This window comes from Furipterus horrens, unplaced genomic scaffold (assembly GCF_987537825.1).
Source record: "Furipterus horrens unplaced genomic scaffold, mFurHor1.1.pri manual_scaffold_17, whole genome shotgun sequence".
NCBI classification, from domain to species: Eukaryota; Metazoa; Chordata; class Mammalia; order Chiroptera; family Furipteridae; genus Furipterus; species Furipterus horrens.
In genome coordinates, this window is record NW_028327187.1 from 23,676,085 (window position 1) to 23,703,826 (window position 27,742).

Sequence of the window (27,742 nt, forward strand, 5' to 3'; positions counted from 1 at the left end):
CAAAATTCCTTAAGAGAAAAGCCCTCCCGGCTGTAGGCCAATGAGCGGCGGGAAGGAGGAGTGAGGCTGGGGAACTTCTCCCAGAGCCAGTCAGAGGGGACGGCTGCTGGGAAGCCAATCAGCACGCCCGAGCCTGCAGCCCCTCTGCAGTAGTTGTGCCAGAGCGCCCTGGGTAGAACGGCGGCAAGCGGGCAGCGGGACCGGAGTGCCAGGAGCCATCGCACACGCTCGGCGTCTTCATTTCACGCCGCCCCCATCGGTCCCCACGCCGCGGGGCCCCACTGGTCTCTGCAGCCCGGTGCCCCTCACCCGCAGGCTCGCCACCGCCCCTTGGCCGCGCAGTTGGCCCCGCCCCGCCCCGCTGGGTCCCTCCTCGCCCCGCCCCTCTTCAGCTGGCCCCGCCCCGCCCTTGGAGTCGAGCGTTCCCGCCCTCGCCCAGCGCCCAGGTAGCTGCGAGGAAACTTTTGCAGCGGCTGGGTAGCGGCACGTCTCCCGCTCCTCCAGCCACTGCTAGGTTTGCCGTGTCCTGGGACTGCTCACATCCCCGCTGCCACTCTCCCGCGCTCCCCTCGCTCCCCGCCCAGCAGGATGGCAGGGACCGTGCGCACCGCGTGCTTGGTGGTGGCGATGCTGCTTAGCTTGGACTGCCCGGGACAGGCGCAGCCTCCACCGCCGCCACCGGACGCCACCTGTCACCAGGTTCGCTCCTTCTTCCAGAGACTGCAGCCCGGACTCAAGTGGGTGCCTGAAACCCCCGTGCCAGGTGAGGAGGAGTCCCTGGAGCGTTCCCCGCGCTCAACGGAGAGCTCGGGGACGCGTGGTGGCAGTACCCCAGTACTCTAGCCCCGGGGGGCCGCGGTCGTGTGCCCGGATGCTGGGCACCTGGGAGTGATCGCTGTGCCCGGGGCCGACCAGGTCTCCCGAGGGAAGGAAGAAGAGTGTGTGTGGACCGTGGCTGCATTCCCTGTACTCACTCTGCTGTCAGGGAAGGTGGGAGGGGGAGGATCAGCGGGGATGGCCTGTTTCAGAGCGCCCATTTTGGGTGGAGGGTGGGAAGGTGGGCGCTGGCTTCCAGGGCCTCTGCAAACTGGCATCTCACATCCGAACTGGTGCTTCGGGAATTTGCCTCCCTCGCTCACACGTAAGTTACAGAATTTCAGCTTTAGCTGGACTGCGGCTTCAGCCATTCTTTCCCCAACCTGCCCCCAGGCCCTCCTTCCCGCAGCCTGGGTTCCCAAGCTCTCGGGCCCAAGTGCAGACAAAGTTGAGGTTGGTCTCCGAATCAGCTGTGGCAGGTAAAGACCGACAGAGGGAAACTTTTGAGGAGGAGAGTCCCCCAAATGAGGAGGACTGAGTCTTTTCCTTCAAAACAGCGTTCCTTCTCTAGGTTGGCAAAATCGCTTCAAAAATGGTGCTGCTGGCCGAAGGAGCAGGAGTCCACAAAGATGATTTAACTCCTCCCCCTCTCAAATTCATCAGCCTTTTTGACAGACTGGACCCTGAAGGGGAGATGATTTTAGGTGGAGAAAAGTTTCTGAACTCCTGCCTTTTGTTCTGCACTATCAGATCGCGTTGTAAGGGCATATTTTAACCTTAGCCGAGGGTTGCTGCTGTCAACAGACGAATATTAATGGCCTTGTGTGTGATTGCCCCGCGGTTGGACTCCTAAAAGGCTTACTTAGAATCTCATAAGGACAAGTTGCTACACTGACAATGCGGGCAAGGAGAGTCGGTTTCAAACAGGTTAATTTATCAGAGATGCGCTCTGAAGAAACGGCCCGCTAGTATTCACAAACTCTAAGATGTTTGTGGCCTCCAGGGTCTTTTCCCGACCCATGCGTCCAGCGTGGCGCGGGTCCCGCGCTTCTGAGGGATCCGGGAGCCGCCCTTGCCCAAACTTGGCTCTTGGCTCTCAACAAGTCAGAGAGGCGGGCCTGATGGTTGGACCAAGTTTTGAGTGTGATGGGCGCCCTGTGGGCGCTGCCAGCGATCGTTCACTAGTGGGAGGTTACCTAGGCAGCCAGCGCGCCCTCGGCCTTTTCTTTAGGTGGATAAAAAGAGCCAAGTGAGCCTGCTGTTTAGTTGCAAAGGTAATTGGTCACCGTTTTTGGTGACTGAAATGCATTTGCACGTATGTTACATATTGCTTTGCAGGACTTCCCTCTAAGGAAGGGTAGAATCTACCTTTTCCACTGATAAGCATGAATAACATACCACGTGGGCAACCTATGAATCAGTTCCACAGAGCTGAAACAACAGGCGAATCTCTCTCCTCTTCGAAGTGCCACGGTAATTAAATTGCTAAAGCCAGAGAACATGCTTTTGGTGATAATGTAAAAATTGGCCTTCAGGGTGAGCCACCACAAAATGAATGGGTCCAGAGTTGGGGCTGGGAGTAAAGGTTGTGCTTGAAAGAAGAAAAAGGCCAGAGGGAATGCAGATATTGATTGAGCAACCCCCTCTACACACACTCAAGCTTTCGCTCCTCCTTTCTTCCCCTCCCCCAGCTCTCTGGCTGCCTGCCTCTTTGCAGCATCTGTATAGAAGTATTGGGAGGGCCCACACACTGTGTGTATGAGATTTAGCCTGCGCTCCCTCCTTCCCAGCTCCTTCACTCTGGCCCTAAGGATAACCATACTACAGAGAACAGGGACTGGTAAATTTATCATTTCCCACTAGTATTTCTCAAACTCCAAAGGAAAATCACTTTCCAAGGGTCTTTACTATATGAACCCAACATTCACTACTTCACTTCTATTTAACAAACATATGCGGTGTTGAGCACCTTCTACATGGCAGGCACTGTTCTGACTTGCCTTGGAGCAAAGCCAAATTTCAAATATGGTGATACCCATACAGCTACCATATATCCCGGATTTACTGGGGCAGTGCAGATTTCCAGTACTTTGTATTGGCATGAGACCATGTGCTCTGAATTTTAGTTGGGCAAATATGGTCACTGTAGATATAGAAAACATGGTGAAAATCCTAATGTTCATGTGTGGAAAGAGCTCATCGGTATTTCAGAGAAGAGACGATAATGGCAGACTAAATACAATGGCAAGTGCATAATTTCAGAGTGAATAAATGTGTATGTAATTTGCTGCTGTCGATCAGTGGTTGGAAATGGAAAGAGAGCTGCAAATTTTTTGAGTTATGAACCATCATGATGACCACTTGACATTTTTTTCCTGTCTATATTTTAAGCTTTGTTCAGTTTGCGGGCTCCACTATATTAACTGCAGTAAAGCTTTCTTTGTCCCACATAAAATGAGATTTGGTCACAGGATGGAGAAATCCTCAAGAATGTCCTGTCTCACTTAGGGGGAGCATTTGGGATTGACTGTTAACTTCTGCCATTAGCAGAATTGGGTTAGAGTGGATAAGGTACATTTCTTATGCTAATATGGATGAGACTAAATGGCATTTGAAATCAGCCAGCCTAAAAAATAAATCACTGGTGCTGAAGGACTACACTAGACTTCCACAAAGCTGATCTAAAAGCCTTACAATCTTATGTTCCCATTTCTTTTAGAGTGTTCAAAGGCACGGGATAGCAATTCTAAATAGCATGTCCCCAAAATCCATAGATCTTTTCATACCTCAGTGGTTTTTTTTTTTTTTTTTTTTTTTTTTTTTAGGGATTTGTAACTTGGAAAGCAACACAGATGGAAACCAGGCACACAGAGTTAGCATTTGGCAGAAAAATCCATATAACTGACTTTCAGTGCAGCTCTTTTGCCCTTATTTGATTTAGAAAAATTCAGAAAAAAAGCCAATGAGCTCATAAGTCTCAATGTTTATTTTGTTTTGCTTAACCTACCCACAGGCGCAATCAAGAATGGATACAATTTTAGACAAGGAAAGTGAGTTAGTAATCAGACAATGATGTTTCCAATTGTCTCAAGGGAACGTTACAGAAGTCTGAAAAAAAATCCTCTAAACAAAAATCAAGTGTAATTCACTTTATGAATGCCATACACCACTTCTGTGGGGGGCGGTGGTAAAGGGGAGGGATGAGAATGAGAAAATCAAACAAACTGTGGAAGTGTTGCAACTCCCAAAAGATTGAGGAATCTTGCCTTAGAGGGCCTTGGAAAGTGCAAGAACCAATCCAGAAGGCCAAATGCCCGTATGAGTAAAAAGCAGCCCCGAAGAGCCAAAATCGACTTGGAGTTTCTCAAAATAGACGAAACAACATAAAAATAAAAATCAGCATTCTTGAAACAAAGAGAGAGTTTGGTGTTTGTTGTTTTTTAAAAAGTATCCGAGCTAGCAACTGTATCTGGGTTGCCAGCTGTGGTTCCCCAATCAGTTTGAAGCAGTTAGTGGGTCTAACATCAGAGAGAATACTTGAGGTGTGGGAGGGTTTTCCCTCCTCTGAGATTGCACTAGACATTTGGGCGAGCAGGTGATTTGTTAAAACTTTGAAAAAGTTGTATTATTGTATGCTAACTTGGAACAGTTTAGAGAATTCTTTCAAATGTGGTCTGAAGATTTACTTCGTTAATCCGGAGATATGCTTAGAGGGGCGCTTCAATCTGATTGAGGAGATGGCTGATGATCAGTGGAGCACCTTGGCCTGAAAGGAGTCTAAGACTGCCTGCTCCGTGGCAGCCTCTGTGTTAGGTGCTGGGGTTGCCGAGAGGAGTAAGACACAGCCCCTTTTGTCAAGGCACTCAACACTCTAGTGGGGGAGCATACAAGTAAACAGGCTTCTCAGGAAACTTGTAGGATTAAATAGGGTGAAAAGGGCTAGAAAATACCTCCAGGAAATTGGCTGAAATGGTCACAATAGCCAGCCTGGGCAAGGGAAAAGAATTGAAGAGATGAAGTGGGAGATAGGGAGGAATCTCTTAATAAGGCCGCCATCTTAAAAAGTTTTCTTAAATCTTGGAGCAAATTCCGTTTGTAAGCATTAGTAAAAACATGCATAAGAAGATTTTGATGGATGCTAGATTCTGCAGATGGTGTCAGTTTTGCAATGTGTTTTTTTCTTATGGGTTGATAGGTTGTATCCAATATTTTGATGCAATATTTTTGAGCATTCTGTTACTTCCATCTTTAGAGTTGTAATGTTGGCTGTTCATTGTAGCCTAGAAAAAAGGCTGCTTATTACCAACCTGGGAGAAAAGAGGCCTGGATTTGTCTGCTATGAGACAAAACAGAAAATATGTTTTCTCCTTAAATGGCAGCTATCAATGACCACGCCAACTTTAGTGTTTGATGCATATACAAAAACATGGGTCTTAAGGGGTATCTTATTACTCATTTCCAAGAAAATTGAAGATAATCACTTGTAACTTGTGCACACGATACATCATTTGGAAAGAATTTCACTGGGGATCATATTGCTCAACTGAAAAGTTCTGGCATGCTGAATTTGTACATTTTTGTGAATGCTTCCTTTTACTCTGATCTCTAGCTTTTTTCTGCATATGGTTGTTTGTATGTTTTAGATTATAAGCTTCTTAAAGGGAAAGCACTGCTTTTGATGCAGTACTGAGCACAATGCTAAGAGTTCCATAGGACATTTAGTAAATAATTGATAATAATAGACTTTCTAGATCATTTTGTATTCTCTATGCACTTTCAAATACTTTCTTAAGCTATATGTCACCTTACTTATTTTAAAAGCCTAAGTCCAAATTTCTGTAGCATATTATTGAGGTATGTGGACAAACTTTTCAGACGTCTATTTTGAATGGAGATGGATTCAGGCTTACTTCAGCTTACCATCAGGCAGGGCTTATTAATGTTGAGTACTCAAGGAACAAATTAAAATTAGCAACATTGTTATGACTGGCTTAGTATCATTAAAGAGCAACAATTATTATAGCACATAAATTGTAAGACATCTCTTAAATCAAACTCTCTCTGATTTAATGTTAGCTAGACCTTTCTTGCTAATGTTGACATTACCATATTTGGGAGTTAAGCTATAACACATGCACAGACCTGTTGAAGTACCTCACAGGTTTCTGTAACCTGGGATCAGAATTTGTGCACAGGCTCAAATCAAGAGATCATACCAGGAGCCAACATCTATTCAGCTTTAGCCAAGCTTATAAACGGGCTTAATGTTTTTGGTAATCTAGGGTCTATTGGAAAATGTGGGCAGAAAAGTCCCCCATTCGTCTGCCCATATTTAGCAAATGGTCTGGCTTGAAACAGTATCCCCTAGCACTCCATTAAGAAATGAGCATCAGAAAATAGAATCCACATCACGGGCACCAGAGTGGCTTTAGAGACAGCATAAAGTAATGGGAATTTACCTTCTGAGATGTAATGACTGGGAGAATGTGATTCAGAAAATGAGGTGAAGATGGACATATCAGCAGAGAAAATGTGTGTTTTGAAATGCTGTGTATGAGGGGAAAACGTTCCGTAGAACATTGTAGTCTCACTTGAATACTTTGTTGAACACACAAAGTAAAGATTTAGTTCTGTTCTTCAAATTAGACCAATGAAAGATCAATTATCTAAGTGACAAATTATTAGAAATACCTGTCTGCAATTTTTTAATAAAAATGAATCCAGATCGAGGAAGGCATTTTCACTTTTAACTCTCTTTGTGTATAGCTGGATAAAGCCTTGTGAGTGTGCATTTTCTTTATGAGTAAAAAGGAATCAGTGTTAGGACCAAAATGCATTGCTAGTGTTCCAAACAGTTCATTACTTCTAGTAGCTGAAATTGTAATTATGTGCTAGTTTAGTAAATCTACTAAGCTCTTTGAAGTATATTTAATAGGCTTACATTGATAAATAATTGATAGAAAGGGAGATAAAATACAAGTGCAAGTGGCAATAGGAAGGGACAAAGACATTAAAGTCATTATAAAAGAAACCTCTGCTCTGGCTGGTGTGGCTCAGTGGATTGGGCACAGGCCAGTGAACTGAAAGGTTACTGGTTCAATTCCCAGTCAAGGCGCATACCTGGGTTGCGGGCCAGGTCCCCCGGTTTGGGGGGCAAGAGGCGACCACACACTGATGTTTCTCTACCTCTTTTTCTCCCTGTCTTTCCTCTCTCTAAAAATAAATAAATAAAATCTTAAAAAAAGAAACCTCCACCCATTGTATTCCATCCATCCACCTGAAAGTTGAAAGATGTAGTATATTTCTCAGAAGTGATGATTTTGTGAATATTCTTTTGTTTAAAAATATTTTATTTATTTATATTTAGAGAGAAGGGAAAGGAGGGAGAGAGAGGGGAACAGTAACACCTATGTGTGAGAGAAACATCAATTGGCTGTCTCTCGCACGCCCCCAACTGGGGACCTGGCCAGTAACCCAGGCATGCACCCTGACTGGGAATTGAACCAGTGACCTTTCGGTCTGCAGGCTGATGCTCAGTCCACTGAGCCACACCAACCAGAGCTTGAGAATATTATGTATTTTTCAAAATTTCTGTCCATAATGAAGTGTGGATTTATTTCTTAAACATTCAGAATAAGGCAAACTTTTAGAGTTGAATTTTAATTGGGCTTTTTGAGTCCTCCTTTTGAAAATAACTTTATTACTGGAAATTATAAATCCTAATTATGACATCTTCAAAGTACATGTTCATAATATCCTTATTAGACTGTGATCTTGGGGTTGGGGGCTGTATCTGAACTTTGTATCCCTGGTGTCTAACACAATGCATGTTAAATTAATAGATACTCAATAAATATTTGTAGACTAAATGAATAAATGGAGTTAGAAATGTATTATGAACATAAAGTTTCCATAAAGCTAATATTTAAGTAGTTGATTCATTTTTACTAATAAAAAACTAACTACTATTTTTAGGTCAAAAATCCATTTGTTGTCTATAGATAAGTGATAAAGGACTTTGGTTTAGTTCATTTGGCTGCACTGTAATTCCCTAGAAAAAGTAGACTAGCCATATTTTATAAGAGGTAAGTATTCTGTGCTTGTTTACAAGGCTGTTCTAAGTTTAAAGATAAGTTAAATATACCCACAAATACATAAGTGCTTATATTTATCTTCACTTTATTTAGGTTTGTGAAAATAATGAAACGTGGTGTCAGTTACAGAAACATATACTGAATGTAAGTTTTTTCTCAGTGTTTGATGTTTCTTACCTCTTACATCAAACTTCATATGTATATTTAAAAGGATACAACCCAAAGTGGATTTTCAGCCATGGAAATTTTATTGGAGTAGGTAGGATAAAGGACCTCATGAGAGTTCTCTTAATTTCTGTATGCATTAGGACAAACTCTTAAAAATATTTAATTTACTTATTTTTTTAGAGAGAGGGGAAGGAAGGGAGAGAAACATGGATGTGCAAGAGATACATCAATTGGTTGCCTCACGCATGCCCCCAACTGGGGACCTTGCCCGTAACCCAGGCATGTGCCCTGACTGGGAATCAAACCAGTGACCTTTTGATTCACAGGCTGGCGCTTAATCCACTGAGCCACACCAGCCAGGGCAGGGCAGACTTAAAGTCAGCTGAAAAAACTCAATTAGTTGGCTAGGAAGTGACCCATTGGGATTTCTTTCACATAGAGGCTTAAGTAGGAAATAGGGTTAAAAAAAAAAGGGATGATGTTTATTTGAAAATAATACCAGAATTCTATTTGATAGTTTCCTCCTTAGTTATGGCTCTGCTACCTTTCTCCAAAACTCTGCATACTTGTATATATCATGCAATCCTGGGAATCTCCCTTGCTCTTTGTAAAAGTTTGGTTTGGATGATTGAAGCTGAGGGAAATCTGGTGAAGAGAGGAAGTTAGAGTGACAAATACAGGAAGGAGATAAAAAGCCTTCTTTCGGGTATATATCAGAAAGTTAACTGGCACACAACAAGCCGAAAAGATTGGAAAATAATTTAAATATGGAAATTTGTATGTGTGCAGAGATATGTCCCAATTGCATTTGGTTCCCAGATATACTTCATCTGTATTTCTTCTTACTCAATATCCATGTTTTTGAAGTACATGGCCTATTTATAGGCTCTGTCAGACCCTATGCTTGTTGAATATAGGAGCCATGTTTGATTTATCATATCCTCTCGATTGGTAAGTAGAGTGGTTTGTTCTGAGGTATTAATAAAGTTTAGAATGAACATAAGACTAAACAGCCAAAGACATAGCCTAGAGGACTTGATCGTTGTTGAATGAGATCCTAGGATGGCATATACGGTACCTAGAAAACAACTGATTCTCTGAATGCATCATTGTCTAAGTTGATCTGCAGCAGAGAAAGAAGGAGTGGAAGAATGAAAGCTTATTTATCTATTCTCTGTGACCCTGGGAGCCTTGTTGCCCCTCTTTCAAAACTGAAATTCGAGGAGAATGTGTCAAGTAGAGAGAGATTTTTAGCTGCAGCTTTATCTAAATGTGCTGTTTGGATATGTTTTATATATTTATATTCATAGGTTATATATGTAAAAATATGTATTTCTATTATTTTGGTAGCAACAATTAATAATTATGTGCTGTTTAAACTGTTTGAAAGTTGTTAATTGCTACTCTAAGCAGTGGGTGGTCTTTCACAATCATACCTTACATTTGTGTCCTGAAAGCCTTGCTTTCATATATCTTAGGTACAAACAATATAGCCACTCATAAAGGATCTGCAGGTTCTGAGTTCTGACCTGCTTGGTTCCAACACACACACACACACACACACACACACACGTACATTCATACATATACCTGTATAATATCTCTACATCTGTACACTCTTCATAATCTAGAGAATAAACCTAACTTACATTGGGAAGAGCTAGGAGGTACAGTTTTTCAAAAGCTCGAATAAACCATTTTCAATTAGATTAGCCCCAAATTGTTGCAGAGCTAATTGTCACTGATATCCTAGAGTTACTGGTCATTTATCAAGTTCCATCATTTCCATCACAGATATGTGATCTTCATTAAAGTAGTGATGGTCAACTCATACTGTGAATTTGGCTTATTTTGGAGAATTACTTCTAGTGCTGGCTGCATTTCATGTTGGGCTCCATAGAATTGAAAATGTGACCCAGAGGCTGTTTCCAGGTTAGGTTTCATGGATGGATTGTATTGGGGACTACATCTGACTGTTTTGGAAAACATGGAAAGTCTCACAAAGGAACCTACTAATAGTGAACTTTATATGCTATCTCCGCATAAATATTCAAAAGTTTTTAAATTCATTTTTTACTTCAACATTTATTATTCTTTATTTTATTTTTTAAAAGATTTATTGATTTATTTTTAGGGAGACGAAGAGAGGGAGAAAGAGAGGGAGAGAAACATAGACGTGTGAGAGATACATCAATCAATTGCCTTTTGCACTCCCCGAACTGGGGACTTGGTCTGCAACCCAGGCATATGCCCTGACTGGGAACCAAACCAACGATTCTTTGGTTCCCAGGCCTATGCTCCATCCACTGAACTACATCAGCCAGGGCTCAACCAACATTTCTTGAGCACCAATTCTGTGCCAGGAACTGAGCCAAAAGCTGATGAATAAGATAAAATCACTGCCTAGGGAGAGAGTTAAATATGGAAAACCATGGATTTCAAGGCAGTAGGATGAGAGTTGTCATAAAGTTGGGCACCCTGTGGGGGTCTGAGGAGTGCTGAGCTGTGGAGGAAGGGTGCCTAGATATATGTGCAAAGGTACAGAGCTAACAGATAAAATGACACATTTGTTGGACTGGGTTAGTTTGGATTGGTTGGAGCACAGATGTGGGGAAAATGGAAGAAAGATGAACTAGAGACATAGGCAGGAAATGCTGAGGGATTTCCTTGAGTTGTATCCAAAGATGATGAGGATCCAAGAAAATATTTAAAAAAGAGAAAATGTTATTCAGCATAGAGGATGACGGAAGAGTGAGAGGTAGCAGGGAGTTTTAATAATGCAGGTGAAAAAGTAGGGCAGTAAATAGGAGAATAAAAGATCAGGTTGAGAAAACAGAGGCAATAAAGTAGACATGACTTGGTGACTAGATATGAGGACAGAAGAGAGAGTCTGTAACTTTCAATTTTTCCGGGTGGTGGGACTATGACACATACTAAGTACCTAGTATGCATTTTTTGAATACATTAATGAAATATAAAAGGGACTTATTTTTTAAAGATTTTATTTTATTTTATTTTATTTAGAGGGAGGGAGAAAGAGAAGGAGAGAGAAACATTGATGTGTGAGATATACATTGATTGGTTGCCTCTTGCATGCTCCCAACTAGGGGTCTGGCCTGCAACCCAGGCATGTGCCCTGACCGGGAATTGAACTGGTGACCTCTTGGTTCGCAGGCACTCAATCCACTGAGCCACACCAGCTGGGTGAGGAACCTATTTTGAAGTGGTGAAATAATTAGTTCAATTCTGAACATGTTGAGTATGAGGGGTCCTTTGATCATTGAGGCAGAAATATCTGCTAGATAGTTGAAAGTGTGTTTTAGATCACAGAAGAGATAAATCGGGGCTATAGATACATACGTGGAAATTATCAGCATCTAGATGATAATTGAAACTCTGGGAATAGATGAGGTCACTGGGAAAGTGTATATATATTTTTTGGAGTTCAGGAAAAGCATAGTTGGGACACATCAACATATAGGCTTAAGTTGGAAATTATGGGTGTGGATGATGTTTTCCAGGATTTTGCATGTGACATGTCTTAAGATGTATTTTGCCAACATCTGGTGATTTAAAAAAAAACTACCAAAGACATCAAGAACTCTGTTGATTAAGAGAAAGTACGAGTATATGTTGTCATGGTCCAAGACTTTGCAAATAAAATAATGTACTACCAAATAGATACGCACAGAGAGAGGGGGAGGGGGAGAGAAAGAGGGAGAGGGAGAATTCTATGTAGAGAAATACATTAGAATCAAGGGATCAGATTTCTATGGTTTTGATAGCAATAATTAATAATTCTCTGTGTTAAACTGTTTGAAAGTTGTTACTCTTAGCAGTGGGTGGTCTTTCACAATCATACTTAGGTTTATGTCATAAAAGTCTTGCTTTCACATATCTTACATACAAACAATGCAACCACTCATAAAGTTTCTGCAAGTTCTGAATTCTGCCAACCTGCCTGGTTCCAGCACGGAGGTCCCTCTAACCCTCCCTTATGGGGAGTACTGTCCCACTCTGCAGTGTGTAGTTTTTGGAGCTCTGGTCTCTATTCTACTTCGCAGTGGGCCCTGATGGCTAGTCTCTGAAACGTGATGACAAGCGAATACTAGAAATACTTGTGTAATTGGGCTGATCTTTTCTTAAGTTTCTATGGAGATGTAATGTGGTGTATTTTTTTTTTTTTGGTTGGTGGGGGCAGGGAGAAAGTTGTATAATTTTTTGTTTTTCTGGCACAAATGGTTTCTTTAATTTCCCTGTTGTTTATTTAAGAGGCTGCCTTCATCAGGGATTCTATTTTCGTTCATTGTATGCTTGAAACTCCTTGTTCTCCGATAAATTTTTTGAGGTCACTTTCAGGTTGATGGGATGGTTTGGAAGAGTCAAAAAGAAGCTCATGGAAACTACCATTTACAGAGTGCCTACTATGTGCTTGTTGCTGTATATTTAGTCTCTCATTTAATTTACTCAGCAAACCTGAAAGGTAGGTGGTGTTATCTATCTCCATTTTACAGATGAAAAGTTTACTTTCCCAAAAGTTGTGTGAAGTGGGGAAGCCAGTATTTGCCTCCTGATTTGTCTCACTCCATAGCTCTTGCTCTTTCCAGTATACCCATTGTATTATGAGAGGAGGGAATGTTGTCTGAATATGAAGCATTTGACTTAAATTCCCACACTCCTTTGATTTTAGTGACATTCTTTACTCTGAGATCCCCTCCTACTGTAAAGCTGAATCTGTCTTTGCTTGCCCTCTTCCTCCCACCCCTTATTAGATGCAAGTGTTTCAGTAGCTCTTGTCCTTTGCCCTTTCTGTTCTCTCTCTGTTCATTCCCACATCCATTCCCATGACTTCATTATCCTTGCTGTTTGAGCGATTCCCATATATATTTCCAACACGACCTCTTCCTTGCTTTCCAGTTCAGGATTTCCCAGTTGCCTGTTGGCTTTTTCCATCCAGAAGCCCAGCCAGTGCTTCACTTTCAACAGAGACAAAAATTAATCCATCATTTGCTTTTCCTATTTGCACAAACTTACCTTACTCTAACATTCTACAATTCTGGTGAAGCATCTCTGGTACCCAGACTTGAAACCTTGAAATCATTCTTGACTTCTCTTTTTACACATCTCACACCCAGATTAAGTGGCTAAGTCCTGCAAGTCTGCTTCCATCGTGTCTCTCACTTTTACCCCCTTGGAGTGTGTGCTCTCTACTTAAACATAACAGGCTGCTAACTCATTACTGAAAGGACCCTGTAGTTGTCTGCCTCCAAGACTTTTCCTATAGACCACGTGACTGCTTTCTTCTCATCCGTGCCTGCTGCAGTCTTACTCATTTTTCAAGTTCTCAGTACAATGCCATCTTTTTCATCAAGCACTTCATGATTCCTCACACCTAGATGTGATCACTTCCTCCTTTGAACCCTCCTATCACTGTACTTATTCTATCCCTTGGTCCTTGCTTGCTCTTGTAATTATGTACTTGACTTTTTTCTTCTTACTAGAGCTTTGATCCTTAAAGTGTGGCCCCTGGACCAGCAGCACCAGCACCACCTGGGAGCCTGTAAAAAATGTAGAATCTCTGGCCCCATTGCAGACATACTGAATCAGAATTGGTATTTTCAAACAAGATCCCAGATTTGTATGTGAGTTCAAGTCTGAGAAAGGCTGCTTCCAAGTGTAAGCTCCTTGAGGGTAAGAACCATGCAGCCCTAAAGAGAGGGTCTGGCTCATAACAGATCAATGGTCTTTTGATTTCTCACATCTGTGCTATGTTTCAACTATTCATTCACTGATGTGGCCCTTAAAAACCTATACAGAAGAAATGTATGGGGGAGTATAGGAGGAAGGGGGAGTGGAAGAAGAAGGAGAAAGAGAGATTCAGAGAGTTGGGGGGAAGAGAGGGAGAGAATGAATGGGCTGTGGAGCGCCTACTAGATCTCTGCTGGGTGGCTAAAAACTTTGTGACTAGTTTGGAAAACAGTTTTTGCTCCCCAAGATCAGTAGACCCTCTAGTTTAGTCCTTGGCTTAATTTAATGTGCCCAGAGGTAAATATATTCTGAGATCTTTTTGTTCTTATGGTTTGCCATTTTCTCTTTTGCTGACATTCTGGAGTATATCTTCTCTGGCCATCTCCACAAGTCACAGTGGAAATTTGACGAGTTTTAAAGAGCCATGGAAGAACCGTGCTCAGTGTTTCAAATAGCTTCTTCTGTTTTTAGAAACAGGTTTTCTGCTTTGCTTTAAAACTTAAAAGTTTATTTCTGAAAAAAATGGTTTATTTCCCCCCATGGAATTCTGAAGGTTTTATACAACTGTTAATTTCTAAAACCTAAGTCATTTCTTGCCTTTGTAACTTCAGTGCTGTGGCTCAATTTAATAGACATTCTCTAAATGTTCTTTTGGCCTTCAAACGCTGCCAGTCTGTCAGATTGCCTTTTCTTTGTTCTTTGAAAGAGTAAGGTTGCCTCGTTCACTAAACCTGAAGGTGGTGTTTGGAACCAGAATTTATTTAATCGTTCAGAGTCTTCCCCCACACACCCTCCTCAACAATATCCAGTTTTATTTTCAAGTTAAGTTCCAGTGGCAATAAAACATATTATCAACTAACAAAGCTAGGTAAAGTTTCCCAAAAGCTCATCAACATTTCACAGAGTAATGATAAGAAGTAGCCTAAGTTGCTCTGACACCCATAATGAAGGGGAACACTGGATGCTCTTGTGCACACTCATCACAGTCCTTTTGGGGCTCAGTAAACCTTTAATGCTACTGAGGGTCCCCCCCTTCATCATCTGTTGGACTGCTCTCCATATCTTCCCTTTTTGCCTTCCTCTTTTCCACCCTCACACTCTCTCTCTCAACTGGTTATAATTCAGAACAGAAGGTGTTTTATGGTTTGTTATATTTATTGAATGGTTTTGTGTTTCTTATTCTCTAAAAAAGTAGATGAGTATAATGTTTTACATTTTCCTCTATATTTTAGTTTTAAGTTGTGTTTCCTTTTTCTGTAGCTCCTGATTTCTTTCTGTCCTCCCTCTTCCCCCATCTTTCTCTGCCTCCTCCACATCTGCTTGCCCTCAGTGATTCTAGAGAAAAAAAAACAGGCTTTCTATTTCTGCCCACATATTTGGTTTGGGTACCTGGTTACTTCTCTTGGGATTTGCGAAATTCGATTCTTCAGTTAGTTTGCAGATGAAGAGCTCTAAAATATGCACCCATGAATTTACATTCCACTTTCTAAGAATTCTGAGTATTTAAAAGGCTTTTTTTTGTACAGATAGGACAAGGCTAAATATATCAGACTCGTACCTCAGATCATTGCTATGTAGTTTACATTCTTTCTCACTTTGTCATAATTCTCAATGAATGCAATGACATTTTTGTTCTTAGAAATCTCTTTTCTTACACCAAATGTTTTTTCATTTTTCTAAGGATAAGGGAGCCCCTTTAAAACCATGCTAGTGTGGGGTAGAACTAACACCTATCCTGTAGGCTAACCAAATTGTAGCCTGCTTTTCCAAGATGAAGTCTGTTATCACATTTCAGGAACATTGTTTCATTTGTAGGATTTTATTGTCCTGGAGAGTGTATTCCAATTAGACTATTCCTTGGTATTTTTCTTTGTCTTGATGCTTACAGGGATCTTTTGTTTGTGCTGTATCTATTATCTCTTCTAAGCTTGGCCAAGGTTGTTAGGTTATGCACTTATGTATAAATATTTAACAAGATAAGTTAGACAAAATGTGCTTGAAGATACTTCAGATTCCCACCCCCAACTGCCTCAGCTCAGTTTTTGTGCAGTTACAGATGGTTGCTTTATCTCAGATGTTTAGATTTGGAGGGCATTTCTTTGTACTTTGCTTGATGGACACAATGAAATGGAAGCTTTTGAATCAATGTTAACTATCAAAATGGTAGCATGCAGTAACAAATAACATTAGATTCTACTTCCCATTTTTTTTCTAACTAGTTATCCCAACTCCCCTAAGTCAGAGAGTTTTAGGTATGAGATTGTGTGTTTTTAAAGAAAATATTTTGGATAAAGACTAATGCTCTCAAGTCAGGAATAACAATTAGTACCATTCATTAATCAGGGGCATGTTTTGACTTTGAGTCCTGGCTAGGAAATATAAACCGTGAAAGTCACACATATATATGAACCTCAGGCAAATTTATGACTTGTCAGCCTTTTAAGGTTAAATTCTTAACCCCAAATTGGGGCTGCCTTTATATGTAGAGTCCAGCACATTCCTCTGGGCCACTGAACACCCCCCTCCCTAGCCCTTTGCTTAACAGCAGCTAATGGCCTAATGAGCAAGAAGGATTTCTGCCTCTTATCAGCTGGCTAACCAGCAACAGGAAGGCTGATATACAGCGTATAGGTCAAAACCTGAGTTCTTAAACCAAGTAACTACAAGGTCAGTTTAAAACTCTGGATATGTGGTATCTCTATAGCCATTAATACCTGCTAGTGAAGGAGTTGGACACTTGAGTTCAAACAAATAGTAATAGTTGTCAAAAGTATGAACAGTTGAATTAATTTTGCTAATAATTCTTTCAGTCTTTGTTTAGATCTTCTATAAATAGCCTTCATATAGTCTTTAATGAGCTTTTAGTTTGCGCCTGGAGGTTGTTATGGTCATGCGGCAGTGTTTGATTGTCAGATGGTGATGATGGTGGAGGCAGTGATATTTATATTTTGGCCCAGATTTTGGAAGGGGCTGCCAAGTAAAGGTAAATAGATATCTTCTACTTTTACTTCTTTTTAAACTAAGTTTTTGAATAAATATGCAGTCAACTTGCCGGGAGTCAGACAAACCTTTGTGCCTGCTCAGACCTTTTTAAGGAGAAAGAGTCGTTGCCTGTTTTTAAGATCCACTTGGAATCCAGGCTCAGACTTATATAAAAATAAATATTTTAGGGTGTTCATTGCCCATCATAGTGAAATCCCCTTAACTTTCATCTTTTGCCTTTGCATTTTTTTTCAGAGACAATAATGAACACATTTTTTTCCAGATTCCGTTCTGTTATTGAAAATCCTATTTACATAAACAGGCATTGTTGTGGCTTAGGGAAGAATGTGGGATCCCATTCTTTAGCTCCTTGTATATCTTTGCTAAGGCTTGTCTAAATAGAAGTAACGATGCTTTAGTCTAAGCAGCTTTTCTCATTTAGGTAAGCAGGGTGGTTTGAAATTTCAGTTTACTAGATAATTGAGTCTCTTCATCCTAATTATTTCAGGCATGCAGGTTGTTCTGTTGATAGTAAAGACCCTAAAATTCTAGTAGTCTCCTCAGGCATCCACTTGGTAATAAAATCCAGTGCATTTTCCGGGGTTAATTTCCATGACAATTGTGGGGCCCTACCCCACCCCCACCCTGGAAGAAATTCCTTTAGGGCCTTGGTCTCCTCACATTTGCAGAAACACACTTTAAAATATATAAGGTTGTTGCTGGAATTCCTAGATGTAGAAGAAACTTAAATGTATTCAGATTCATGCTTGCTACACAACTTTCATTTGGAGTTTTTAGTAGTCTTGTCATATTTCTCAGAAAATCGCCTGCCTGACTTTACTTGGTTTTCTGCCCTGAATGAAAAACTGAAGATCAGCGAAAGTAGAGCCTAACTATCCCCTATTCTATCCCTTTTTTTCAAAAATAAATAAAGAAGGGAAGAAAGAAAGGCAGGAAAGAAAGAAAGGAAAAAAATAAAACGCTCAGAGGTCATCTGGTGCAGAGCGAGGTGAGAAAAACCTAAAAAGAAAAAAAAAAAAAAAAGGCAAGCCCAGGCTGCCTTCACATCTGCTAGTCATTCCCACTAGTTTGAGTTCAATTCAGCAAGTTTTTATTGAGCACCTGTGGTGGGGGCGGTGCTAATAATCATTAACATTTATTGAGCCAGGCGCTGTGCTAAGCCCTTTATGGGCAACATGCCATGGAATCTTCACAATAGCAATACCTGGTGGGTATTACTATTTCCCCCATTTAACAGGTGAGACAACTGAGGCTTACAGAGGTTTAGTGACTTGGCCCAGGGTCAAAGAGCTATGAAATGAATTAAACCAGAGCTATGTTTCTAATCATTATGCTGTGTTGGGCTTAGCATTTGTAGGAATTACCCCCAAAACCAGTTTCAAGAAACCAGTATGTATGAGATTCTGGGGTCCTGGGGATTTGAAGTCAAATATTCCGCTCACCCTGCTCTTGGTGAGGAGGGAGACATGTAGACAGACAAGGGCCTTGCATGGAGGGGTCTCTGTATTTGTTGAGGTGAATGAGGGGGCTATGGGAAGATCAGTGGCTTGAACTTGTGAGAATGTTGTATTTCGAACAGAGCTCAGCAGCCAGAGATCATGGGCATTCGATTTTCCTGTTCAGTCAAGGTCATCCTCTCTCTATGAGTTGAATTGCCTTATTGATTGTATCAGCCTATTTCCATCACTGATCCAGCTTATTGTAGCATCGGCTACCTTGAACCCAGCACTTCTTAGACGTGCATGGTCAGTGTGGTTTGGGAGAATTGGCTCCATAGTTCTTGGGTCAACATTTCTCCTTTATTTTAGTTCTCCTTTTTTGAAAAGAGTAAAAACCAAACGAGGCACGTATTTCTGAACCAAATTGCTGTGGTCTTGAAAGCTGTGGTTTTCTGAAGGCAGTTCGTAGAACACTAGCAGCATATAGGCAGACCCTGGATCCAGGTTTGGTTCATTCAACTTGATCTGGAACCCTTCTGGCACTGTCTCTTGGAGCTCACACTGGGTTCTGGAGAGTTCTGTATCTGAATCACCCATCGCTTGACTGGAGAATGAAGTTACTATTAGTAGTTTTTGAGTTTTTCAGTGACCTCTTGGCAATGGGACGGAAATCCCAAAGTCACCTGTTTGGGAAATTTATTTCTGTTTTTCATAGTTTCTGAAGAAAGTAGGGGAGGAAATAAAGTCACTACTGAGCATTGTTGAAAACTCTTCTGTATTGCATTAACAACTTTTAGATTTTCTTCAATTTTAGGGAACATTTAGTTCAGGGTAAAGTGAACTCACCAATGTATGTGTGTGTGCATGTTTGAAACAATATCATTTAGCTTCCAATCCCAGCTTAACAAAAACTCCGTGTTTCCAAGTTTCTGATAGTTTTCCTGTAATGTTGTGCTTGCCAACTTCCCTCCCATGCATTTTCTCCTTCATTAAATCTCTTCCACAGAAAGGGGTTGCCACCAAGTCTAGACTTCAGTAACATGCAGGAGAAGGGCCAATTAGTGAGGGTTTTGATTTATATTACATGAGGCTGGGAGGAGGAGGAAAATCTGTCCTTCCCAGTCCTTCAGATACTCAAGTTCTAGCACAACAGTATGTTGAAGATGTATAAAATTACTGGAGCATTTACACAGCTATTCCCCAAGATGGCATAAATGCCACAGCACTAGAGCATGTCAGTGGAGGCACTTAGATCAGCTGAAGGATAGGAAAAAGGAAAAGATCAATAACACGGCTTCTCACTCAGGGATCAAGAGTGTTTGATTTTCTTTTGGTTGTATTTTGCTCGGGTGCTGTGTATGTTGTACTAACAAGGCAACTGACTCCCTTTTCTGCAGGTTCCTATCATAGGGAAGAGGGAAAGATAAAATAGAGGACACATTATTTAAAGTGGCTGAGGATGTAATTACAAGGTGCAATGGCTTGAAACTGAAATTTAGGTTAGCCATTAGAGCTAGGAAAAGCATCTTAACAGTAAGGGCAATTGGGCATCACAAAAGATTTGCCTGAGAGCTGGTTAAACAGCATCTCCAGAAGTGCCAAAGGCTAGGGCAGGTGCAGTGTGTAGGGAAACTCCTACCAAATTTCGGGTTGGCCTGGAGGCCCAGAATGTTAGGCATCTCCCATTGTTGCCTGGCTCTCTTTGTGATTGTTTAATTGCTAATAGCTTGAAACAATTTTTTTCCTATATCTAAATATGCCTAATTTATTGAGCATAAGAAACCAAATCTATATGAGCTGTGCGAATGAGGCATTTGGACTGGTTTGAGCACCCTTTTTAACAACCTTTTTGGAATATGGACCAAGGACTGAGACAGTATTTTTATTCACTCCTGAAAAGACGTTTTCCTTCTTATAATATGGGTCTATTGCTGTTAAAGTAACATTTGGGCTCTGTCAATATGCCTTTCTCAACATTGACCCTAGATAAAATTTTGTTTTGCTCCCTCTTATTTTTATAAAGTCTTGCCTTTTTGATATCATGCCTAATCTCCATCCAAGTGTTCTGGATTGCCTCCTTCCTCCCTGTCCTTGGTTCTTGTGCTGGAGGATGATCCCAAGTCAACCTCTTAGCCTTGAGGTACTACGGAATTACTCAAGGAGTGTTATACTTTAAGAAAACACGTGATGAAATTACTTAACAAAGGTAGTAACTCCTCCATGATGAAACATTTGGACAGTACTAGGCAAATACTTGTAGATGGGGTAGGGGGAGATATTAGGTGTATTAGTTTTCTAGGGCTGCCATAACAGGTTACCTCAAATTTGGTGGCTTAAAACAAATGAAATTTATTATCTTACCATTCTGGGGGCCAGAAATAAAAAAAAATCAAGGTGTTGACAGGGCCACATTCTCCTCTAAGGGTTTTAGCAGAGAATCCGTCCTTGCTACATCCAGTTTCTTGTAACTCCAGATCTTTCTTGGTTTGTAGCTACATCATTCTAAGCTATGCCCCTGTCTTCACAAGATCTTTTATTCTTCCTGTGTCTCTCCTCTGTGTGTGTGTGTTTTTTTTTTATAAGGACACCTATCATTGTATTTAGGATCCACTTGGATAATACAGGGTAACCTATTTTTCAGATCCTTAATTTAGTTACATTTGCAAGACCCGTTTTCCAAATAAGATCACATTCACAGGTTCTTGGGGTTAAGACATGGACATATACTTTGAGGGGACACCATTCAGTCTACCAAAGAAGAGAGCTTTCTGGTCCTGTTGAATCATACCAACTTGCCCTCTACTCTGAGGGTAACTTGCCCTAGGGAAACTTAAATTTGTAAAATTTTAGTATCTTTCCTGAGAGAGATGTGGGTAGCAACTACAGTTAACCAATTTTCTAAATGGTGAAATTGAGGACTAAAAGGTGAAAATGACTTACCTAAGTCATTCTGGATCAAAAGAATTCTGAAACAAAAGAGGGTATCATATTCAGTGTAGACTTGATATTTTAACTCATGGCTCTTGTATTTTTTTCTTAAAAAGAGAATATTTTTTCTAAGCACTTTAACTGTGGAAGACAATTATTGCTTATTACCCACCTGAAAAACTTTATGCAGGATCTGTAGGCTCAAGGTGATAGTGTGCTTTCAACCTACCATAGTTTTCCACTTAGTCATTGTGGTTTGATAGAACATCAGCTACAGGGAGTTTTGGAAGCCAGAAACATTGGCAAAGCAAAAGCCTGCGTTTTTAGGTTCAGGTATACTGAGTTTTAGTACATCTTGCATGAAGAGAGGTAAATATATAGTTGTCACATATGAGACAGTCTCGGAAGAAATGCTGTCACTCTTGCTTATAATAAAAAAAACTAGTTGTAACATTTATGGCAGTGACAACCTTGGTATAAGAAGTGATTAGTGAGTTAGAGAATGGCCTTCATGGAAAATCAAAGAGAAAAAAAAACTTGGGAGGTCACCGGTTCTAGCCTCCTTGTCTAGTGCAGGGTTCTCTTCCATAGTATTCCCAATATTGCTACCCAAATTGTGCTTGAATGCTTCAAGACACAGGGAATTTACTATGTGTGGTAAGCAGAGTCTCATTGTTGAGTATTTGTTCATTCATTCCACAAGCATTTACTGAATATGTACTATTATACCATGTCAGGGAATACAAAGATGGTCAAGGTATAGTTCCTGACTACAGAAACTTAAAATTTAACAGTAGGGATATATATATATATATATATATATATATATATGTATATATATACCAACAGATATAACATCTGATGGTAAAATGTAGTATGAGAGGTACAGAGTGGGCTGAACATTCTGAGTTGACAGATCATGGGGTTTGTTTGGTGGGAAGGTAGCTGGGGGAGGGTAGACAAACATTATGAAAGAGACACTTGAGAGAGACTCTAATAAATGAGAAGGTTCTAATAGCTGAAGGTAGGGGAAGAGCACTCCAGGGACAGAAATAGCATGAGCAAAACAGGGAAGCAGAAAATGGAGGCATATGTTTGGGAAACATTTAATAAGAGTTTAATTTAATCCCCACAACCACTTTAAGAGGTAGGTATTACTCTTCCCATTTTATAGATAAGGAAGCTCAGAGATTAAGTACCTTGCCTAAGATGGCATGGCTGTTAAGTGGCCAAGTTGGGGTACACACCCTGGTCTGTCTGATTTCAGAGTTCTTCCCTTTGTCACCACAAGCCATTCCATCAGGAAGCTATCTGCCATTAGTTGACCTCTGGAGACAAAGAGTATATGGTTATTACTTGAAGTGAAATGCTGAAAAGGCTGAATTAGTCATTGGTCTTTGCCTTGGCCCCATATCGATGTTCACGTATAACCAAGTACTATTAACATAACCTTCCTAGAAGGGCAGAGGTAAGTCCTTTGCTTCTTTTGCATCCTTCTAATGCCCAGTCTGGAATGAGATCAATGACTATCAGTTGACCTACAGTTGGGGAACTTAGACTCTCAGACTTGAAATTACCTTAGCAATCATCTAGTCAAGTTCAGATTTGAGAAGGTAATTGTTCAAGTCATACAGCTGTTTTGATAGCACAGCAGATAATGACACTTTAGTCCTGGTAGGGAAGGGCCCTTTCCCCACTGATGTGATTTAATACAGAAGGGAAAGAATTTAGCACTTAGAGTGGGCCTAGGGTGCTGAAAGTCTCAGCTATGTCTCAGGTGTGCATATTTGAAGGTGGTCTCTGAAAAATAAAAATTATACATTTCCTGAAAGACAGAATCTCAGCTACTTATCTGAGTAGAGGAACAATTAGTGAAAGAGCGACTAGGGAACATGGGGAAATTGCCTTAGTTTAGTCCTTCTGGCAGAATTCTAAATGAAAAGATTCTTTATCACAGCTTTAAACTAGGTGGCATTATTCTTCAACCCAATTTTGTTTTTATTAGGGGTTCCTCCCCCATTTAAATAGACTGTGTATGCCCCTGTGCGAGAGAGAGAACCATTTTCCCTGGAATAGAGAACACTGCCCTTGTAAAAGTTGCTCTAGTAGTATCAATTAATCTGACCTAGTTCCTTTAAAACTGAACTCTCTTAAAATTCTGGCACTAGTTCCAAGTGAGAGAGGAGGGCATCAAGCCCAAACCCCCAGCGGGCCTCTTGAGACACAAAGATGAGTCAGTCAAGGGATTTAAATCTAGTGGAGATAAATCCTACAAATATAACTATGGTACAAGTTAGGGAGTGTGAGAAGTGTCTTTATAAAGGATGCGGAGTGCTATGGGAACTCAAATGACAGAAACCTTGTGTAGTACCTCTTTTTCTGCTCCCGTGAACACTGTCTCCTGTTATAATCCAATTCAAAGATAATTGGGAGTCAATTATACCTCAATAAAGCTGAAAAATATACTGTAAAACAAACAAAAAGAACCAATGATAACTAGGGATCATCTTGTAGCAGGGTTCATATAGCTCCCCTTCACCTGACCCCTGTCATTCTCCAGCTCATTTTTCCCTTTAGCCTTAGCAGATTCCTTGTGAGTGCCTGAGCATGCTACTCATTTAGACACCCCCATGCCCTTGTTCCATTTTCTTGGAGGTTTTTAAAGAAGGATAATGATGTGATCACAGATGTCCTTTAGAAATATCTCTGGGACTTGTGTGGAGGAGAGTATAGAGGCAAGATAGCCAGTTTAGGGGCTCTTCCAGTTGTCCAAGTGAAAAGAGGTGAGGTGATAAGGCAAATGAAAAGGAAAGGAATGAAGGGACATTTAAAAAGCAGAACCAGTGGGATTAGTGACAGCTGGTTATAGGAGATGGGGCCAAGTAAACTGTCCAGAATGATGTAGAGGTTTTTAGTTTCTAGTTAGTGTGGGAGACCATTTCCTGACCAGTCTGTGAACTCCAGGGCAGGGACTGTGTCCTGTTCATTATTGTATTCCTTGGGTTGGGCATAGTACCTGGCAAAAAGTAGGCATTCATTAAATGTTGGATGAATGAATCATTCACCACATTGGCAGGCTGGATGTAATCAGTAAGTTTGTATCCCCAGAGCACATGTCGACTGCTGGTTGGGAATGTGGTCCAGAAAGAACCTCTTTGTGGGAGAAGGCAGTGATCTAGGGATTCCACCTTTACCGGGTATGAAATGATATGCAGTTAGTTGGCAGTTGGCAGTAGAGATAAAGGTACTGTAATTAATTCTTTAACTATCAGGTTTAGAGAATGGCTTATCTCCAGGCTTGCTTTAAATTCCCAGTACTCCAATGTGGTAGTGACATTTTGGCCTACCTTTTACATAGGCAGTCTATGGTGGCCCTACGCATGATCTTTGATTTGAAATCAGAGCTCGTGGTACCGGGGTGCGTCCTCTGCAAGGTCATGTTCTTTCAGGCTAAATAACAGAAAGGTACCCTTCAGCTGGGTTCCCTAGGATGGTATCATCTACAAGCAATCATCACTTTCTCCACCAATTTCAAATGCAGCCATTTCTTTCATCTGTATTTCTATCTTGATTAGTAAGAAATTAACGAGTGTATAAGATTTGATTTAAATAATGATTAATTACGGGAAAAGGCACCATTATAACAGCAAGTCATCATTATATGCTAAGGAAATTAACTAGTATTTTTAGATGGCAAATTGACTTGTCCTTCATTTTTTAAAAAACCCTTTTGAAAATACCTGCTATATATATTTTTTGTTCCTTAGTAGAGAGACCTGCACTTAATCCTTCAGCTAATTTTAATAGGCATCAGTTATTTTCCCTAAGAGTCATGAAGCAAGCAGTTTAGGGTATTATTCATTCATTAGCTTAATATTACTTTAATTACAATGTTACATTATTATTTTTAGCACAATATACCTTTGTTAGCTAAAAAGGAAAACAAAACAAAACAAAACAAAAAAAAACCCACAAAAAAACAAAAAATAAACAAACCCAAAAAACTCCAAACCCTGTCATTCATAAAGCAGACCTTGGCAATGAAATGTGTCAAATCATCATATATATGGAAAAGATTTCAATTTTCATTGTTACTGAGCCCTGACAATTCATTCTCTTCTGTTGCTGTTTGAATATGTTCCATCTATACTGAAAAGTATAAGGATCAAGGTGTACATTAATATTTCTGTTCTTTAATGTGTTTTTTAATGTGATTTTTTTACAATTTATAGTCATTTTATAAAATTGTAGTCTAGTAAAATAACCAACATATAGAACATAATAAAGGTAATGAGAGAACCAGAGGCCTGGAAGTGACCTTGAGATGTTATTTAGTCCATTTCCCAATTTCAGGCAGTAAGACTAATCTTCCTAAACAGCACTCTTAATTATATTATGTTTCTGCTTGAGAACTGACAGCGGTTTTGTATTGCCTATGGGATCAAGCCCCCAGGTTTCTGTCTGAATTCAAGGCCCTTCAAATTCTAGCCTATCTTAATTGATAAGCCAGCTACACCCTATATGGCAGCTTCTCTCCAGGCAGGTTAGTCTTGCCCCACTACTCTGCTGGTGCCAAACATTTCACTCACTGGCCTTTCCAAATCCTTCCCATCCTTTACTGTCTAGCTCAAGCCCCATTTCCTCCTGGAAGTCTTCTTTGACCCCTAGAGACTCTGGTGAGCATTCCCTTATATAGCAAATGTTGCCATATCATATATTTTTAAAATGAACTTTATTGAAATATAATTTACAAACTATAAGATGCACCCATTTTCAGAATATTTAGTAAGCTTTGACAAAAGCATATACCCATGTAACCACTGCCCCAATTAAAATATGGACTACTTCCATCACCTCAGAAAGTATACTACATGTTTTGTAACCTAACCATGGACCAACTCTTACTGTTCTTTAGCTATTTTTGTGTGAAAGTCTGGTCTCTTAGCATGAATTTATTTTAATTTTACTTAACATGTATCGAATATTTACCTCATACCAAGAAGACTTAACAGCTTTGCATGCATAATCTCACTCAATTCTTGCAATAACTCTGTAAAGTAAGTACTATTGATAATTTTATAGATAAGGACAAAAAACCATATTGAGGTTAAATAATTTAGCCTTGCTTACACAGCTAGCGAATGGTGGGGCTAGGACTAAATTACAAGCAACTTGATAAGAGGGGCCATAAGTGATTTTGCTCTTTCCTGCCCACTAATGCCTATCATGGAACTGAGGCCATTAACACATACTGATGTGGAATGAAATCCAACAGGACAGACATATTTAAACAACTCCATACACACTGTTCACTGTCCTCTTTCAATTAGGGACAGGGCTCAGGCATGGAATGGGGTCTCCAAATGATTGTGAGCCTATGACTGCAGAGTAAAGAGGAATTGAAATTCCAGTCCCGGAGGAGGTGGCTAAGGGAAACCAGAAACAGTATGAAATGTCAAGCCCTTGAATGGAGCCAAAATATAGAAGGAATTGGGGCCCAAAGGAAAGAATCTGTGATGGTTTGTCAAGGAGACAAGTAGCCAAACCTAAGAGATCTGACACAGGAGTACACATTAGCAGGGAGCCTTCTGTGGACCACCTGTGGTTTAGCCTCTGGGCGGTAACTGCTAAGGTGCTCAGCTTGGATACGCATGAGAATAATTCCCCAGAGAGAAGCTTTCATAACTCCAATATCCCTTTCCAGTTATAAGAACCAGAACTGGACCCAATGTGCAAGCAAGACATTGTCTCAAAATAATTAGAAGTAAATTACTTCATAGTTCCTTCAAGTGAAATATCTATTTGTGTATCTTCAAGATGTTTGGAAATTGATTTTTTGTGGTATTTTAAAATATTTTTCCAAGATCAAAGTTAAGCATACAGATGTAAAACTCTCAAAGTCACCTGTCTCCACTCCGTGTTTTTAGATCAGAAAGACACAAGGTTCTTTACTAAGAATCTCAGTCTTCAGTGATCATTCATTCAACATTGTATGTACGGGCTGAATGGGATCAACAGGACATCCAAAAGGAGATGGGAGTCACTCTCTGCTCTTCAGGAACTAAAAATCTAGGAGAGGAGGTTATAATATTAAGGTACTTTTTAATCCTCCAAAATAAATGGAAACTAGCAGCCCTATAATGACTTTAGTTAATTTTTTTTTTTTTTTTTTTAGCATCTGTGAATGCAAGTTATTAAGCCTGAAAGAGTTGAACCTTTCTGGCTCATTTGATTAGTCAATTGCTAAGACTTCTCCTTATCTTCATCCCAGGCTATATTGCTCGTCTCTACAGCATTCACTCACTTAGCGTGGGTATTACGTTCCAGAACCCTCGTGAAGTAGGAACCTTACATTTATTCTACGCTCTTAAACCTACGTAACTTTAACAATATGCATATACAGTACCGCAAAATCCCGCAGTATAGAGAAAAATCTGCAATAAACAATTAAATATAATATTTTCTAAAATGCCGCGATACAGTGAGGTGGCGATAAGTGAACCACGATATAGTGAGGGACTACTGTATTCCCATTTCCCTGCTGAA

At 40.4% G+C, this 27,742-nt stretch overlaps 1 protein-coding gene across 1 annotated transcript in view; it reads left to right on the plus strand.

The window, feature by feature from the left end:
• The first annotated feature begins 423 nt into the window (after positions 1–423).
• Positions 424–27,742, plus strand: part of GPC3 (glypican 3) — a 408,165-nt gene continuing 380,846 nt past the window's right edge. The window contains exon 1 of the mRNA XM_090263980.1: positions 424–763. Within this exon, the coding sequence (XP_090120106.1) occupies positions 589–763 (175 nt within the window). The 5' untranslated portion in view covers positions 424–588. The remainder of the gene's footprint in view (positions 764–27,742) is intronic.